This window comes from Danio rerio, chromosome 6 (assembly GCF_049306965.1).
Source record: "Danio rerio strain Tuebingen ecotype United States chromosome 6, GRCz12tu, whole genome shotgun sequence".
Lineage (NCBI taxonomy): Eukaryota > Metazoa > Chordata > Actinopteri > Cypriniformes > Danionidae > Danio > Danio rerio.
In genome coordinates this window covers 27,848,279-27,866,419 of record NC_133181.1, presented here as the reverse complement: position 1 = coordinate 27,866,419, position 18,141 = coordinate 27,848,279, and the positions used below count along the sequence as shown (strand labels likewise).

At 33.9% G+C, this 18,141-nt stretch overlaps 2 protein-coding genes and 1 long non-coding RNA gene across 4 annotated transcripts in view; 2 read left to right on the top strand and 1 right to left on the bottom strand.

Annotated features, from left to right (window-relative positions):
* kyat3.2 (kynurenine aminotransferase 3, tandem duplicate 2) overlaps window positions 1–18,141 on the bottom strand; it is an 808,856-nt gene that overhangs the window by 678,401 nt on the left and 112,314 nt on the right. The gene's annotated exons all lie outside the window — the stretch shown is intronic.
* Window positions 3,217–18,141, top strand: part of pkn2b (protein kinase N2b) — a 67,824-nt gene continuing 52,899 nt past the window's right edge. The window contains 1 exon segment of one of the 2 annotated variants that reach the window (NM_001290179.1): window positions 3,217–3,613. In NM_001290179.1, the coding sequence (NP_001277108.1) occupies window positions 3,593–3,613 (21 nt within the window). In that variant the 5' untranslated portion in view covers window positions 3,217–3,592. 2 annotated transcript variants of the gene reach the window in all.
* On the top strand, window positions 14,363–16,718 carry LOC141386278 (uncharacterized). The gene is made up of 2 exons (XR_012407966.1): window positions 14,363–14,844; window positions 15,060–16,718. It is a non-coding gene; the product is annotated as an uncharacterized lncRNA (long non-coding RNA).

Sequence of the window (18,141 nt, the reverse complement as noted above, 5' to 3'; positions counted from 1 at the left end):
GTTGGGTGATGTAGAATACATGGGTATGGTGTTTCCCAGTACTGGGTTGCAGCTGGAAGGGCATTTGCTGATTAAAACATATGCTGGATAAGTTGGTGGTTCATTCCGCTGTGGCAACCACTGGTGAATAAAAGGACTAAGCCACTGAATAAATAAATAACACTTTGTATTATTATTATTCAACATTTATATTGTTAATAAGGGGCGGTGAGGTGGCACAGTGGGCAGCACTGTCACCTCACAGCAAGAAGGCAACTGGTTTGAGCCTCAGCTGGGTCAGTCTGCATTTCTGTGTTGTTTGCATGTTCTCCCTGTGTTGGTGTAGGTTTCCTCCGGGTACTCCGGTTTTCCCTGCAAAGTCCAAAGACATGTGCTATAGGTGAATTCACTCATGTGTGAATATGAGTGTATGGGTTTTGCCAGTGTTGGGTTGCAGCTGGAAGGGTATCCTTAGGTAACCCCTGATTAATAAAGGGACTAATAATGAATGATTTATTTTTTCATTATCATCAACAATAGTCTTTAAAAAGAACCTCAATAGTTTGACTTACATTTTAATTATTATTACTTCGAGAGAAAAAAAAAATACATTATTTATTTATAGAGTCCTTCTCATTTGTTTTGCATAAGTCCTTCATATTTATTTATCTCGCATATGTCCTTCACATATGACGCATTGGGCCTGCTCCTATTGCAACATACACACACAAGAAATCAATTGCTATTATTAACCCTATTGCCGCAGAGACTGGTTTTACTGGTTTCCCATGTGATTACACAGAGCTAATATTGAATTTATACTTTTATGGTAATATTCTCTTCTCCATAAAGCAGATAAAAGCACCTTAAACATCTATCCTATTAGAACAGCAGTTTTAAAGTAATGCAAATGATGGCACGAAACTCCCACTGAAAACCAAAGTATGTCGCCATCATTCCAAATGAAGAACTTTTGGGATGCTATTGTCATTTTTACACTTAAGTATGATGTTCAGTACCCTGTGCTGAGAGTGTTGGTGTAACCCATTATTAAAGCAAGAGCAGATTATCAAGTATGATAGAGAAACACATGGTCTAACACAGGAAGTCCAATTGTTACCACAGGAAGTTTCAAGCTTTTGGCTCTTTGGAAGCTGCGGTCAGAAAGCCAGCGGTGGTTACAAAGGTTTCAAACAGAAGGTGAAGCAAATTCTCATTCAAAACCAATGTAGATCGCAAAAAAGACGGATTTATGAACAAAAGATAAAATGTTGTTGTTGGATTTATTAAGAAAAAAGAGAGAGAAATCTGAGAAAACTTGAAAAGATGAATGAATAAAGATCACAGTTCACAGTTACAATGTGTGTATTATAGTTTGCTCTTAGTTCCCTCTGCAGCTGCCGGACCAAATGATTTACAAATTTGTGTCTTGGCTTTAAAAATCATCTGCAGAACAGGGGTACTGTTGTTTTGTTGTTGATGAAAGACATTTAGGTTACAGGGAGATTAATATTAACAATGTTTTAAATGTGATATGGTAGCAGATTATTATTATTATTTAAATGAATAATATAAATATAATTAATAATTATAATAATTAATGAAGCATTATTATATTATATTAACTGTAATATATTATTAAAGTTAATATTATAATTATAATTAAAATAATTATAATAATTAATGAAGCATTACTATATTACATTATATTAATTGCAATATTATTATTAATATTATTATTTAAATTAATATTAAAATAATAATTAATCATTATAATAATTAATGAAGCATTATTATATTATATCAAATTATATTAATTATATTAATTATATTATATTATATTATATTATATTATATTATATTATATTATATTATATTATATTATATTATATTATCATGCTCTCATTCTCATACTCATTCATTAAGTTTCTTTTTGGCTTAGTCTCATTATTAATCTGGTGTCGCCACAGCGGAATGAACCGCCAACTTATACAGCATATGTTTTACGCAGCAGATGCCCTTCCAGCTGCAACCCATCACTAGGAAACATCCATACACACTCATTCACACACATACACTATGGACAATTTACTCCATCCAATTCACCTATTGCGCATGTCTTGTGGGGGAAAGTGGAGCACCCAGAGAAAACCCACGTGCACACAGGGAGAACATGCAAACTCCACACAAAAACACCAACTGACCCAGCTAGGTCTAGAGTCAGCGCCCTTCTTGCTGTGAGGCGAACGTGCTACCCACTGCATCACCGTGCAGCCTGAAAAAATATTAACTATATATTATTGTTATTCATTCATCTTCTTGTCGGCTTAGTCCCTTTATTAATCCAGGGTCGCCACAGCAGAATGAACAGCAATACCTACTGCGCCACTATTATTATTATTATTGTATTTATTTGTTTATTTTATTTATTTGGCAACCTATTTTGGTTTCCATGTGAAATTAAAATGTCAAAAACAAATTTTATACATGAAGAAATTTTAAATACATATGTAACTAATTTAAAGTTTTAAAAAAACCTGGAACTAAAATGTCAAAATTGCATGCAATAACATGAACCGTCATTTTAATGCAAAATATTCATATAAAAATAAATAGCATTCTTATTCTGACCTCTACATATTAAAATATTTAGAAGCGTACAAATTAAGTTATTATAATTTAAAAAGTAAATAATAATAATAATAATAATAATAATAATAATAAATTGAATTAAAATATGACAAAATTTACAATCAATAAAAGTAAAACATTAAACACTATTTGTGGGCTGCACTGTGACTGTTAAATAGAGTCTTTTAATTTAACTTTTTTTTTTTTTTTTTAGTTTTTTAAAGCCTGATAAAAATGTACAAATATTTAAATAAAAATAAATAAATAAAATAATAATTTATGGGTCTTCTCTAAATCACGTTTTTACATTTCATCTTTGACACAAATCTTGGTTAACTAAACACCCATTCATTCTGACAGGTTGAAGCTTACAAGGAAAAAAGAAAAAAAAAACTGAGCCCCACCTCAGTACTGTGAAAAAAATAATCAACAAATGTGTAATTACCGTTTGATGTGTTTTTATAATTATCCAGCGTTACGCGGTGATGTAATCTGATACAACGCTCTAGTAAATATACAAGAATGATTTAAACTCTATATTTGGCAGTGAACATGGACACTCATGGGAAAATGCTTGCATAGAGTTTCTGATCACATGACTGGAAGTGTAGGATTTGACTCCAGCTGGGAGAGCAGAGGAGAGGAGCGTGTTCAACAATACACGCATTCAAAACAGCCGCATTTCCACGTCCCTCTGCGTGGATCTGTCACGGAAAACCATCGCACTGATTTCTTGAAACTTTTCGAGCTTTTACACAACTGCGTTCCTATATATCAAACAAGGATATTTCGGCAGCGTCATGGGAATTGGAAAGTTTACCGGCTGCGCTGTGGAATAGCAGTAGTCGTGGATCCGATGTGTTTTCTTCAGTCTCAGGAAGATATACGTGCTAACTTGGAGAGGAGCGGAGAGGTTTAACTTCTTACTGACATTCCTCCTTTTTGCTCCCTTGAGTTTGATTCAAAGTTATTAAGAGGCAAGATGGCGGCCGATTCCGTGCAGGTGAGACTTGTTTTATCTAATGTTTACTAACCGCGCGCTTCGACACCATCAACACACTTTAATCGCGACTTCTATGTTTTCGTCTGGACACCACTTTAAAATGTCAACATTTGACTTAAGGATTGGCGTAGTGACTTTTAACTGTGTCTGAAAGGGTTAAATGTGGCCTAGAAATATTGACACAGAAACCAACTGTTGCTTCAATCCCAGTCCATAGCTAAACTATTAAGTTATACATGAAACGTGATCGAATTTATACGAAGAAAGGCAGTCGTGCAATGTTTGTGCTTGTTCGCATAGCTCTTGTAACTGGTGCAGTCATGATGTTACTTTGTTTCCTCAACTGCATATTTACTGTATTTAATGCTATGCGGATCGTTTGAAAGCTTAAAGTGCTTTCCTTCGTGCAAACTTGAACTAATAAAATCAATTTGTTCACTCATAATTGTAGAAATTAAACATTAAACGAATATATATATTTGGCTAAACACGAAATACATGTAGCAGAACCTCTCTTTTGCGTGTGTGGTGAGGGGAAAATCTGGAGTAAAATCTATTATTAGTAACATATCCTGAACGATTCCACCCTGGCAACTCCCTGAAACACTTGTATGAAGCAATGTCAGTATTTGTTTGCCTGCTTTTCCTTTCGTGTAAAATGACGATGAACTTGACGTAATTTACAAATGACTAACTTTACGCGTCAAAAAGCCAGCACTGAACAATGTGTAGCTAATTTTTATTTATTTATTTATTTATTTATTTATTTATTTATTTATTTATTTATTTATTTATTTATTTTTTGGTTTCTTGGGAATGAACCATCAGGAGAAACAATGTTTTTGCAAATTGAAGGTCAGACATGTAAATGGATATTTTGTCTTATGTAAGGGTTTTACTACAGCTTTTGCCTAATTTGATGGTTTTCACAAAATTGGTCATGTGACTAATGCTGGGGTCTGATTTGGATCTGTTTAGGGATTAAACTTTCTTTTGGTGCTTTAAATCATTGTGTGTTTAATGCTTTACGTGTATTGATTAAGGATGATTTTACGCTTGATTACATTTATCTCTGGTGCGATTTCTCTTAGTGTCATTTAGTTGACAAGTGTGGACCCTTAATATGAACTAGTGGACCAAGACAACCGAAAAGATGGGCATCTGGTGCAGTTAGACTACAATGTAAACACAAGAACGCAGACAAGAGACACTTAAGTGAATAAAAATACATAATTTATTGCAAGATGCATACATTAACAGGCTTACCTTCTCCACTCAGTCAAGGTTTTAAGGTGTTATACTGTTACCAAAATATATGTGTTTTTTATGCATTTTATATGTGTAAAGAAATCTGTTTTTGAAACTAATGAAGACAGAGGAAGTCAATGATTTATTTTAATTATTTAGCCTGACAAGTTTCTAGTTCCAAAATATTCTAAATGTTTATTAAAATAAAATAAAGAACTTTAAAAAGAACTTTTAGAGGAGTAATCACAATACTGTGAAACTGTGGTATTTTCATCCAAGGTTGTCATGCTGTCAGAAACTTATACCGGCCCATGCCTAGTTGCTTAAAGTTTGAAAAATAACACACGAAAAGCATCTCCTTACATTTAATCTTGGTTTGTGTGTGAGATGGAGAGGGAGTAGTCCCAGGCAAGGTTTAGACATATTTTTCAAATTTTAGCTTTTTAGTTTTCTTCAAATAAAAATATTATCACATGCTTCATACAATGAGATACATGGTATTTTCTTTTCTTTATTGGATATTTGACAATTCCATAACAAAATTATTAAATTTTTTTGACACTATGAATGCCAGTTAAACAGATACCTAATGTGTTTTTTTTGTTGTTGTTCACGAATTAAGAAGCATAAAACAAGCATAAAGTAATAACATGACACCATTAATCATACAAGTCAGGCATCATACAAAAAATAATTAAAAAAAAACTGTCATTATATTTAGACAAAAATGGCCAGATTTCAAAAATTGAATAATGTGTAAACAATACAGTGTAGTATTGTTTTGCTAAATAAAAGAGGTGCATCATGCCATTTTTTTAAACGGTTGTCATTGTTTTTTTTCCATCTTTGAGCGGGAGTAGTGGGATTGCTGTGGTTTTGTTGTGTCTCCTCCTCACCTAATTGCAGTAAGGCACAACTGAAACCCAACAAGTTAACTGATACTCTTATGTCTGAATGTTGCAGGTTGGTTTTGGCTGAAGTGTGGGACAGGTATCTTCTGTTGCATAGCTCTTATCTGGAGCCAAATCACAGAATTAGTGAAACAGAGAGAGGCACTGGCTTAGAAATACCACAGTGTTTGGGTTGGAGGGTATTTGAAGAGCTGACAGAGGGAGAAACTAGTTCTTTTTTGTTCTTTACAAATTAGTTTTAAAAGAAAAGTGCCAATAAACAACCAAGAAGTCTACATATTATTGTTGTTGTTGTTGTTGTTAGTGGTAGTAATAACTAGTAAGAGTAGTAACAAGTAATTTGACTGCAGTTTTTGATTTTCCTTCTATCTCCATTATTATGAATGGTGCTTTTGTTTGGTTATTTAAATGAAAATCATTCAAATATTCAAACATTAAAAATTATTGAAACTGATTTCCGTTTGACATAGTTTTGCATCAATTGATTTCAGTATATAATAAATGACACTGCTGTATTGTAAGTACTTTAATTATTATTTTCTACTGGCAATATCTGGCATTAATGACTTATGGATTTGTTTTGTACCTGTGGTTTTTGTCTCATTCTGTTGTGCTCTGGCCGTAGTTTGCAGAATGCAGAAAGGAAGTTATGATAAAGAAGTTGATGAATAAACTTCTGTATTGGTAAATGCCAGATCTGATGAAAGTTACAGGGTTTTTGTTTCGTTCCATGTCATTGTGGAACAAATGAGTAAACTACTTCTGTACCTGAAAGAATTGAACATTTTGTATTTACGTGAGTCAAAAATGAGAGATTCCATATATGATGCCTGCATTAAATTACATAAAAGGGTGATGATTTTAAATGCATGGAAAGCATGTTAAAAATAAGAAACTTTAATATTTAGGGGATCAGGCATGAATGCCTGCTTTTTTTCAAAGATCTTTTGTTCTAAATATTTAAAAAAAGTAAAAAATAATGTAACTTTTTTTTTTAAGTTATAGATCTGTTTAGGTAAAAAATATATGATAAAATATTTTTTTCACAAACTATGTACAAACAGTTTTCCCAATTTAACAATATATGTGAAACTTGAATCATTCAACGGTGATGCTCTGTTGAAGATAGGTTATGTAACTGCTTAAAATGTTGACTAACTTTTAAACTTTTTTTTGTCAGATAAAAACCACAATATTTGACTTTGGTAATCTTATTTACAATAATACTTTAGTAATATTATAATTAACAGTGTTGTATTATTTGAGATTCAAATAAGAACAACAAATATTTACTTGTTAATGATTTTAATAGGACAATAAAGCATTGGCAAAACCTCATTCATATGAAGATATTTTGCTTATTATAAAGCCTACTAGACAAATTGGACATAAGCTGTAATTAAACATTGCCTAATATGTATATATTTTGAGAAGCAGCACACCTTATTCTGGTCACACACAGTAAATGTCTATCCATGAAATGATGCTGTTGTGGACAGACTCTGGTGTTAGTCGCTTAAGCTGACGAGAGAATTTGAGAGTGATACATTACACATTTTCATCGTTGATTATGTAATGATCCTCAGTAGAGCTGCACGATATTGAAAAAATCTAACATTGCTATATTTTGTTTTGCTGCAATACATATGTTGTCATATAAACACAATTTCACCAAATGGCTTGAATTGCTCTATTTGTAAAAAGAATCCCTAATTTGATTGGTTGGGTTAATTTTGTAAGGGTGTGAATTGTGTATTAACATAATAAACAAATTGCTAGAATAATTACAATAGAGCAAAAAGACTAAAACAAATAAATAGTGCTTTATTATTTCCCATAGAGTCAAACTGCATTCTGGTGATGTAATGCACAATAATACCATTTGGACTTCATTGTATTAATAAATCAGTAAAAAAAAAAAAAAAAAATCTCCTTAAACTTACAAATGTTTTACATTATTGTCATCGAATGCTTTACACCTTCTTGAAATGTCTTTTAAAATACATGCAAATTATAAGGTTTCTCTCTGTTATGGATATACTATGCAATGACTTCACAAATCTCATGTATTGACTAAAGCAGTGGTTCTCAAACTGTGGTATGTGTACCACTAGTGGTACGCGGGCTTACTTCTAGTGGTACGCAGAGGAATCACTGAGTAATGAAAGAAAAAAATGAATAAAATTTTAATCATTTGATGCATACGATAACACTAATGTGATCAGCCTTGGCTGTTCTCTAAAGACTACGATCAAAGCGATGTGCTTAAAATGTTTACTTTATAGCATCACTGTCATCAGCTGCTCAATCCAATTGGCGCAGAATTAGAGAAAGAGGTGTGTGGTGCTAGCGTATTCCAGGCGTATACAATTAAAAAACATCTTAACTTTTCAGAATGCCGCACCGCGATTCACGTGACATGAACCGACTGATCAGCTTCATATTTTGTATAGAATATAATTTCTTTAGACTAAATATCTCAGACAAACATAGAACCCCCAAACACTGCAGTGCTTTTTAAATTTCTCCATAAAAAAAAAAACGTGTATCAGAGTGCAGCAATGTTTTGTCAGCTTGACATCCTCTGGGAAAAACCAATCTACATACAAAGTAATGTTTAGATTTTCAAAAAACTACGCTACTTTATTTCATTATGGTGGTACTTGGAGAGACACTCTGAAAACATCACATACTGTAACACATCACTGAAAACAGCTGCAAATCCTTTGCAATAAACACCTGCACTACCTATGCTATTTTATTTGTCTCTCGGAACCAGTTGGGTATGTTTTCTTGAAAGATTCAGCAAGGGATTGTTGCTAATTGGAGTACTTTATTACCTTCTCTGCTATCCTGCCTTTAGACAGTGATATTGCTGGGTGATGGCGCTGCAGATATGCATTCACGGTTATCCATGTAAAACAGTGCTTGCACACATTTATTTGTTGTTCACTGTTTGTTTGTTTTTTTTTTGTTTTTTTTGTTTTCTGTTTTTTTTAATAGGCATTATACTTACCGCCAAAATCGAAATGTCCTCACACCGCAAATTTGAAAAACGCCAGCGCTTTCTCGTACTGTTGCCTCACTCCACTGGCGCTTCCTTGTACTGTTGCCTCAGCCTCACTTCACTGCCGCTCGCCATGTTAAAATGTGGAATGATGGTCAAGTGCCCCCTAACTTTAAAACATATTGATTGGATATTTACTCACAGGGAGGAGTTTCCTCATGTCAGCTCATGGACTTACAGGCACACACAGTCAATATAAAACGCACATAAATTATTTAAACGCAAAACCGAGGAAAAAGCAATTCACTAGCGTGCATTGAACCGTGGAGGTTTTACCGAACCTACCTTCCATTCGAAAAGTATATAGCACATTTTGATGACTCAATATGCTGCCCATCAGATTTGGTTACCAGTGTAAATTTTAGGGTGGCTTTTACACCTGTGGATCGATTCTCTTGTTCTGAAACGGGATTAAAATTGTTACATTGTTGCCCTTTATTCATGGTGCGGTTCACTTTTACATGGCAAAGTTTCTAAATGGACCAAAAGAGCTAAAACAAGTCACTTCACGGTTAATTTTGCAATGTCCCGCTCCGCTGTCAGGCGTCATTGTTTTAATTTATGACGATGAGCAATAAGACATTATAAGCGATAAGTTGCCATTTAATTTTGAATGGTGACACTCACAGACATCGTCACCAAATATATATCAGAGGTAAGACTTTCTCATACATAGCCCTTGGCTAGAATTATGCATTATAGGCTTAACATTATAGAGAGAAATAACAGATAAACCAAGACTGCTGTTCAGCAGTTTTCTTAGCAGATAAACCACTCTCGTTAAAAGTTAACATGCTTTTACTTTCGTATTTGACATAAAATGCACATTTACTGGTAGGAATGACATTCCACCATACTCATAATTCTCTCTTCATTTAGCCGTATATATGCCTGTTACATATCCACAAAACACTGTGAAATAGCCTGGCTTGGATCGTATTGCTTTATCACTACAGTCAATCCGCTTCAGAGTTCGTTTTAATCTAGCCGAGACCACCTCATTCAGGCTATCTCGGACCAATTGTTTTGGTGCAGATCCGAGCACGATTGCTGGATTCACATATGCCAAATGAACCGCACTAACTGGGGAAACGTGCCAGGTTCCGAAACAAAAGTCTAGGTGTGAAAGCACCCTTAATGTAGAATAGTGTGATATGAAGCTGTAATATCACCCTAACCTACCTAATTCCTAACCCCAACCTCAGATCCATTAAAGTACAGTGCTGGTAGCATAATCTGATGGGTAGGATAACATGCCAGGACACCAGGGGCCTCATGTATCAACGCTGCGTACGCACAAAAACATTGCGTACGCAAGGTTTCACGCTCAGAATCGCTCACGTTTGGATTTACTAACAATGAACTGAACGTGGGAATGTGCGCAGGTTCACGGCAGCTTTTTGGCAGGCGTACGCACATTTTTTGTGCGTGTCTGTTTTATTTCCATTGGCGACTCCTAGAGGCAGTTGTGTTAAATTCTTCTCTACAAAGTGTCTGAGCCTTGCAATGGCAGCTGTATGAGACGGGTTCATCTAGCAGGTATATAAGGTTTCCATACCATACATTTGACCAGCTAAACATTAAAGCACAATTTGCAGCAGTCGCCTGTTTTCCCAATGTAATCTGAGCGATCTACTGCACGCACATTGCTATAAAGACACTATCTGAAGATGAATTTGCAAGCGTGAATCAGAAACATTTCCATTCAATAAATGTGCAAATAAAATATGATGTACAAACTTATTAATGATTCCTACTAGTCTTTCTCGTGATAAATAGTAGGCAAAATATGATATGTAGCGGGGGGAAAAAAGAAGATAGAGTTCATCAGACGCTGGATTCGAGCCGAGTTCATGCTCGAACGTGTCAAAACATGATCACATGCGTCTTACGAGCGCGCCACTAAGACTATTCAGAGTGCTGCAACAGTTTACAGATATAAACCAGACTATGTTTTTTTAAATGCACTCAGTGCGATGTTCAGACCCAACTGTGTCAACCGCATCAGCTAAACTCTCCCACTCTATTTTTTTTTCTTTTGTTGTTAATTCCGAAAAACAAACTTGCAAAAGACACCGCTTTTCTCCGATCTACCTCCGAAAGCAGCACCTACATTTCACATTCTGTTCAAAGTTTCTCTTTTTGCTTGCTTTTGCCATTGCTTTTTCGTTGGGTTTTGCCATTAGCATAGTCATTAGCATATTCATACGGGGGAGGAGGCAGGGAGGGGTTTTGTGCTCGTGCATGTTGCGCTCAGTTTCACGTTCATTCAGATGTACAAAAGAATATGCGTGAGACTCGGCGTACGCAGTGTTTCATACATCTGAATTTTTTTCTGCGTACGCACATTTACAGCTTTGTGCGTACGCAATGTTTTAGTAAGATTTCCACGCAAGTCTTCGTACATGAGGCCCCAGTTCTTTTCTGACACTGGTCTCCATATAGTTTATGTTGTCAAATTGGTTTGTGAAATTGGCTGCATTTCTTGAGTGCAGTTCAAGTGTTGGAATGTAATCAATCTGTGGTTTATCAATTGGAGCATCTCTATTCAGGACTCTAGACTAACATTTAAAAGCAGTAACACTGATGGCATCAAGTATGACATGCCCTGACCCCTTCAAGACACTTCTCATTTGCTTTTTATTTGATGTAACTCTTATTGGCAGAGCTGTGATACTGAAACTTTTTTTTTTCAAGGGGATGAGATGAGTTTCTCTGTCCTACTCCTCTTCAGTTTTCAGATTCCATCAAACATAGATTAAAAAAATGCACATTTCGAAGCACTTTACGAGACCTTTAACCATTGTTTTGTTCTGAAAACACACAAACTTGAATACATACTATAGGAGAAACTGACATATAGGAAATACTCAATGGCCAATTACAGACATTTATGATTTGTGGCTCCTTGATGACACAATGTGGAAATAAATATTATTGAATATTATTAAACAAAGCAGAAATTCTAAAGTTTAAATGGCTTTGTTGTTCGACACTGAAACTGTATTTAAATGCTGTTTCAGTTCTTGTCTTGAAGATTCTATAAAGTGGTCACATTTTACTATATTTACATTTGCTTAATATAACATATTTCAATAAATAACAACTTCATACAATAATTTGCATTATACATACTTTTCCTTCAGTGTAAATCCCAAAAACATCAGTCTTATGAGAAATCATTAAAATGTATAAAAATGATGCAGCTGAATACAGTAAAGGCTATGTATGAAAAGGTCCAAAATAAACATATGGCTAACACTTTACAATAACTGCACACAATCCATTATAAATGACAATTAAAGGCTCAGTTAAATTCATAACTGGTAAAAAGAACAAACGACTTTATTTATATTAATTAGAAGATACACAAAACTGCATCAAATAAAAAATAATAAATTGTTGCAACCTTATCTAAAATAAAAATATTGTACAGTTTAAAGATTGCATTCTATTGTATTGGTAAATTATTATATTGTTTTTTATACAATTTGATGTAGTATTTTGACACTACTGTTATTTAGCAATGTTTAAACTTTACAGTAATTTTACTTTTTTGGTAAGATTGCAATGTATTGTTCATTTGATAGTAAGCATTTAATTGTCATCTTGGAGGGATTTAAAAAGCATAAATAGTCCTCACTTCAGATTAGGTCACAAAACTGCATGTAGTTGAGTTAATAAAGCATTTATTAACATGCATAATAAGCATAACTATATGCCTGAATAATAAGATATAAAAATGTTAATTTGAATAGTTTATTAATCATTTACACTTAAATACAACTGGTTTGTAAATAATACAATACTTAATTTATTATGAAAAATCAACCAGTATGAAAGTAATTGTTAAGCACATTATAAATGTACTTCTAAGTCAAGAATACAGCATTTGTATCTGCAGTTATAAACTGCCTACTAACGTTTATTAATGTAGAGTTAATGCTTAACAGATAAAGCTAATGCTTAATAAATGATTCATATTGTGTAGTTATTATAAAGTGTTATCAACATATGCAGACAAATTTAGCCTATGTGAAAAAATTAGCAAAACTTGTGATTGCAGTAAAATGTTTGTGAGCTTTTAATAAACTTGATTGACAAGATTGAGGTGAGGTAAAATGACATTTTTTTATCTAGATAAAAACGCGTGATCTGGCAGTCATTGTTGTAACTAACAATACAAATTGTGCAATCTGAAAAGCTTTAGTCGCACTTTAGGGGAAAAAAAAAAGTTTATTTTTGTTATAATTTTTCTTTTATAAAGGGATAGCGTACTTGCAGTCTGCAGCCCTGTGATTAATTCATATACTATTTTATAAATGTTTTATTATAATCTTTCAAAAATGTAATATTTAACCACTGTTTGGCAGTAAGTCACAGACCTTCAAGAGCAGTCCAGTGAAACGGGAACAGCCATTCTGACAACCTGCAATATAATCACCAATAACAACCTTATCAGGTTATTAACATACTATTTATTTACTTTTTAAACAATGCCTTTAGAAAAGTTTGTTTGTGGCTCTTTCTCATTTTTGCATGGCAAATAACCTGTAGTCATCATTTTTATCTAGTTAAATAAACTTTTTGTATTTCTCCCTTGTCTGGTTTACCCATTTTAAGGCCTTGTAGTCTCTATTAATGAGCTGAATATAAGATTATATATTATTGAGACATGCTAAATGTGCAGTGTTGGCGATACTCCAAAAACATTGTTGGAAACCACTGCTATTAAGCACCCTTTATAAGACATTTCCTCAGTGATTCGTCATGGAGCACAAGGTCCATTGGTTTATGTGTTTGCCATGAGTGTGAGTGAACTGCAGCTGTACTAGAGGTAATGGAGCAGATTAGGCGGCGGGTGTGAGGAGAGTCTTTTCACTGCTGTGGGTCCTGAAAGTCACGGTAAAGCCATAATAGGATGAGCTCAGAGATAAAGCCCAAAGGATGATGCACAAACACTCATTGGCTCTGAGCTCATTCATGACTCTCTGTAGTGGGTGGAGTCTCTGAGAACTGACCGATCATCGATGATGTCATGGAGGCCTAGCGTAACTGAGGGCTTTACTTGTTGTGGCTGTTCTCTCAACTCATTTGAGTAGTTTTTGCAATGACAGTAGTAAATCTAAACTCATGGCTTATAGAACCTGGTACGAAATAAAATATGGGAAATTATTGAAATGGATTACACATTATTATTTTGTGATGTTGTAAATGTTTAAAGAATTTTTTTTTTTCTGAGTAACAGTTTAATAGATTTTTATTTTATCGTCGTTCTCATTGGATTGTTTTCATTGTTTGCATTTATTAATTTTAATTTGCATGCACTAACAAATTACATTAACAAAATTAGGCACAGTTTTTAATGTGTAAAATATTACGTGTCAAATATTTAGAATTCTTTTAAATAAACATTTTTTGAAATAATTTTTTTATTTTGATAACATTGTGCCTTTTTATGCATTTAATATAATTTTGTATTATTATTATTATTATTATTTTAGTTTTCATGTTTTTGTCTGTTAAAACAAATATTTTATTCGTTAACCTTATCTAATTGATTGATCATAAGATTAGTCCTGTTTTACTTAATTAAATTAATAAAATAAATTAAAAAAATCAAGTGTTTTAAAAAGATTCTGTGCTTTTTACTCTATAATTTTAAATGGCTGCTAGTTCTCCCTTGCAGACACCTGGGAATGCCTGCCCAGACCCCCTTTGAAAACCCCAGCTCAAGGAAATTTAGTGATATATTAAAGTCGTGGTAATTTTTATTATAGAGACTTTTAAAATAAAAAAGAATCACTTTGCAATGTTGCTTTCAGTCTTTCTCTGTTTGCATCACTATTATTCAGCAGTGCATCTCATGACCACTCTGAGAAATGGCCATTCATTCAATATTTTTGTAGTTTAATAGTCACATAAACTTCATACAGCGATTGCATGTATGTATGTATGTATGTATGTATGTATGTATGTATGTATGTATGTATGTATGTATGTATGTATGTATGTATGTATGTATGTATGTATGTATGTATGTATGTATGTATGTATGTATGTATGTATGTATGTATGTATGTATGTATGTATGTATGTATGTATGTATGTATGTATGCATGTATGTATGCATGTATGCATGTATGTATGCATGTATGCATGTATGTATGTATGCATGTATGTATGTATGCAGTGGAAGTCAGAATTATTAGCCCCCCAGAATTATTAGCCTCGTTTATTTTTTCCCTAATTGCTGTTTAACAGAGAGATTTTTTTTTACATTTCTAAACCTAATAGTTTTAATAACTCATTTCTAATAACTGATTTATTTTATCTTTGACATGATGACAGTAAATAATGTTAGATATTTTTCAAGACACTTCTTTGCGTGTGTGCGTGCGTGCATGTGTGTGTTTTTTTAACACTTCTTAGACACTTCTTTGCGTGCGTGCGTGTATTTGTTTTTCTAAAATATGTCAAATTCAGTGACATTTTCAGCCCTACTGGATTCTGCAATGCAGGCTGCAAATTCAGCAAAATCTGGGAATCACAGGGCTAGTATTGTTGATTTATTTAATTAAATAATTTCAGTTGATTTGATATCATTCTAATATCAATAGAAATGTCATTTTAAAAAGCATAAGCCTTTAAAAAGTCAGTGAAAAATGAATTTGACAAGGGAAGGCTCCTTTTATAATAATGTATTTTAAAAATACAGTAAAATGTTCGTCTTTTTATTTGTTTTTAGTCCTCATACAAACAAAAAATGTGAAATGTTAAACCTAATATATTGACTCTACTTATTAAATTATAATGTAAGTTGATTATCTATAGATGGAAGGATGGATAGATTGAAAGACAGACAGATAGACCAACGGATTGATTGATTGATTGATTGATTGATTTATTTGGCACAACTAGAACAATATATTGTTGATCCCACCCACTTTGAAGCATAGTTGACTGCAGCAGAAATGCATGTTGAGGCAAAAATGTAAAAAACAGCATTTCTCACATCTTTAATCTTCTACAGGTAAAGTGTCTAAAGGTCTTTCTAACACCATTGTGTCAGAAGCCATGTGGCAACCTGCTGTCCGCTGTGTGGGAGTGAGTTTGTTATGCAATGTGGCCACTGTGTTCTCCTTGAGTGGATTTGTTTCACAGCCAGGTCTTTCTGGCAGGGTGGGGCATTTATTGCAGGAGGAAAATCCCAAATGTGAGTTATGGCCTTGTACTTTTGTTCTTTATTTCTTCCTTTTCTTTTGAATGTACATTTGTGTACAGTTAGTTATGATGCCCACCCCAGACTAGTCACTGACTCATATTTTTTAACATCGTCTTACTTGAGCATTAGTTCCTGGCACTTCTGCTTGCTGCATTACATTCCGTTCAGCCAGCCAAAGCTTTTAAAGATACTCCATAGTAGTTTCCCTTTCTCTCCCTACAATATGTCAGAAATCAGATGAGGTTTTCATTTTTTTATTTTTTTTTATTTATTAATTTATTTTTTTTTGTCAATCAAATCACAAGTTGGTCAGTTTTTCTGCTCTGTTTTTTCTGCCCTGGTGGCCCGTCACACCAAAAATCAGCTCCTCCATGACTGCAGGTTCTCAGTAACTCCGTTCTCCATCACAGTCAAATAGTTTATTGTGAAGGAGACCGTCTCGAAAGGGTAACATTTGAAATGTGCAAATTTCATCTTTAAACGTTCAACAATTGCTGAAACCTGCTTTTAATCCTGTCATCCCACCTGCACACCTTTAATTGTATTGTTAAATATGTAAGTTTCCAAATCAATAAATGACTAACTTCATCATAGATTCAATGATTGTTTTGTATCATATTATGCATTGTTTAGTCAAACCTATTGGTTCCATATGCCAAGGCATTGGTAGGTAAATGCCAATGTTATTTTCAATCAGAACACGTGTCACACGGCATGATTTGAATTGCCGACAGATCGAGATATGTACCATGCCATATCTGAGGGGTGTCTGCAATTCTCTTAGATTGCGTCTTTGATAGTTCATACCGTGTGATTGTTACTCACGTGAACGAGCACCAATTTGCCTGTGATTTTAGACATTTGTTAGCAATTTCTCAAAACTTGATAATGAGTCAAAATTTGAGCTAAAATCATGAAGTCTGAATTCTCATTAGCAACCCTGCACCAAAAAAAAAACATTGATTTAATGATGTAGTTGTCATCCACATCGGTTTCATTCACTGTTTTGCACTTACTTGTAAGTCACATTACAGGGGGTTGTTTAGCATTTGACACATAATGGAATAAGAAAATCACAATGTATGTGGTCACGAGCTAACAGGTGAAAGATGGTCATGTGTTTTGTGAAATTGTGTAAGTGTCATTTGTTTACACTTTTAAAATATTTTCAAAATGAGCTTGAAGGTAAAAGATTTCACGACATAAATGTTGTAACAGTCTAATTGGTTGCATTACTGCATTGACCAGCAGAAAGCTGCTTGGTTTGCTTCATACCGCCCTGGGTTATTGACAGACAACAGCCCTGTTTTCTAGTGAAATTCATAAAACTGGCATTTATGCATTCTTTTGAGTGGCAGAGAGCACTGCATTAGGCTGTTGGTTTCTTTTTTTTAATTTTTCTAGAAATTATTTGCTTATCAGCATGTGGCTGTATTTAAAATAGTAATTTGTTGTTTTGTTTGGTTGAATTTGAGGAAAGAGGTTTTTTAAGGCAGCTGGAATTGCAGCATGACTGAAGTCTATGACCCTCATTATTTTAAGACCACCATGACCTCAGCCTGAGTCGCCGTCATTCACCAATTGCTTAACAAACGGCTTATCCGATGTCAGGCTTACCTTGATTGGAACTCCTCGTTGCCAAAACTAGCTTAAACACTGGACTGGTTTGCACATATCCACTGGCTGCTCTATTAGAAGAGCTCGCTGTTGCTTTACAGTTTTACTGTTTGAGTGGTAATGTTTCGAGAGACATCCTTATGACAGCCTGAGGCATTTTTTTGCTATCAAGACGGAACAATGTTGAGCTCTTTGTGCACAGCTGGAATCATCAATTTTGTGGTAAGAACTACTAGATCTATATTGTTTTGGTACACATATACACATTTGATTCGACTTTTTTGTCATGTAGTAGTCTGAATTTTTGGGTAGCATTTCAGTACGTTGACACAGTTTTAATTCAGAAACCCAGATACAATTCCAAATAAGCCTATTTAATGTCGATTTCTTTTTCACAGTTACAGACAGATGAGAGCATTAACTTTAAACAATATATTGCACTTGAGTAACTGTAATTAGT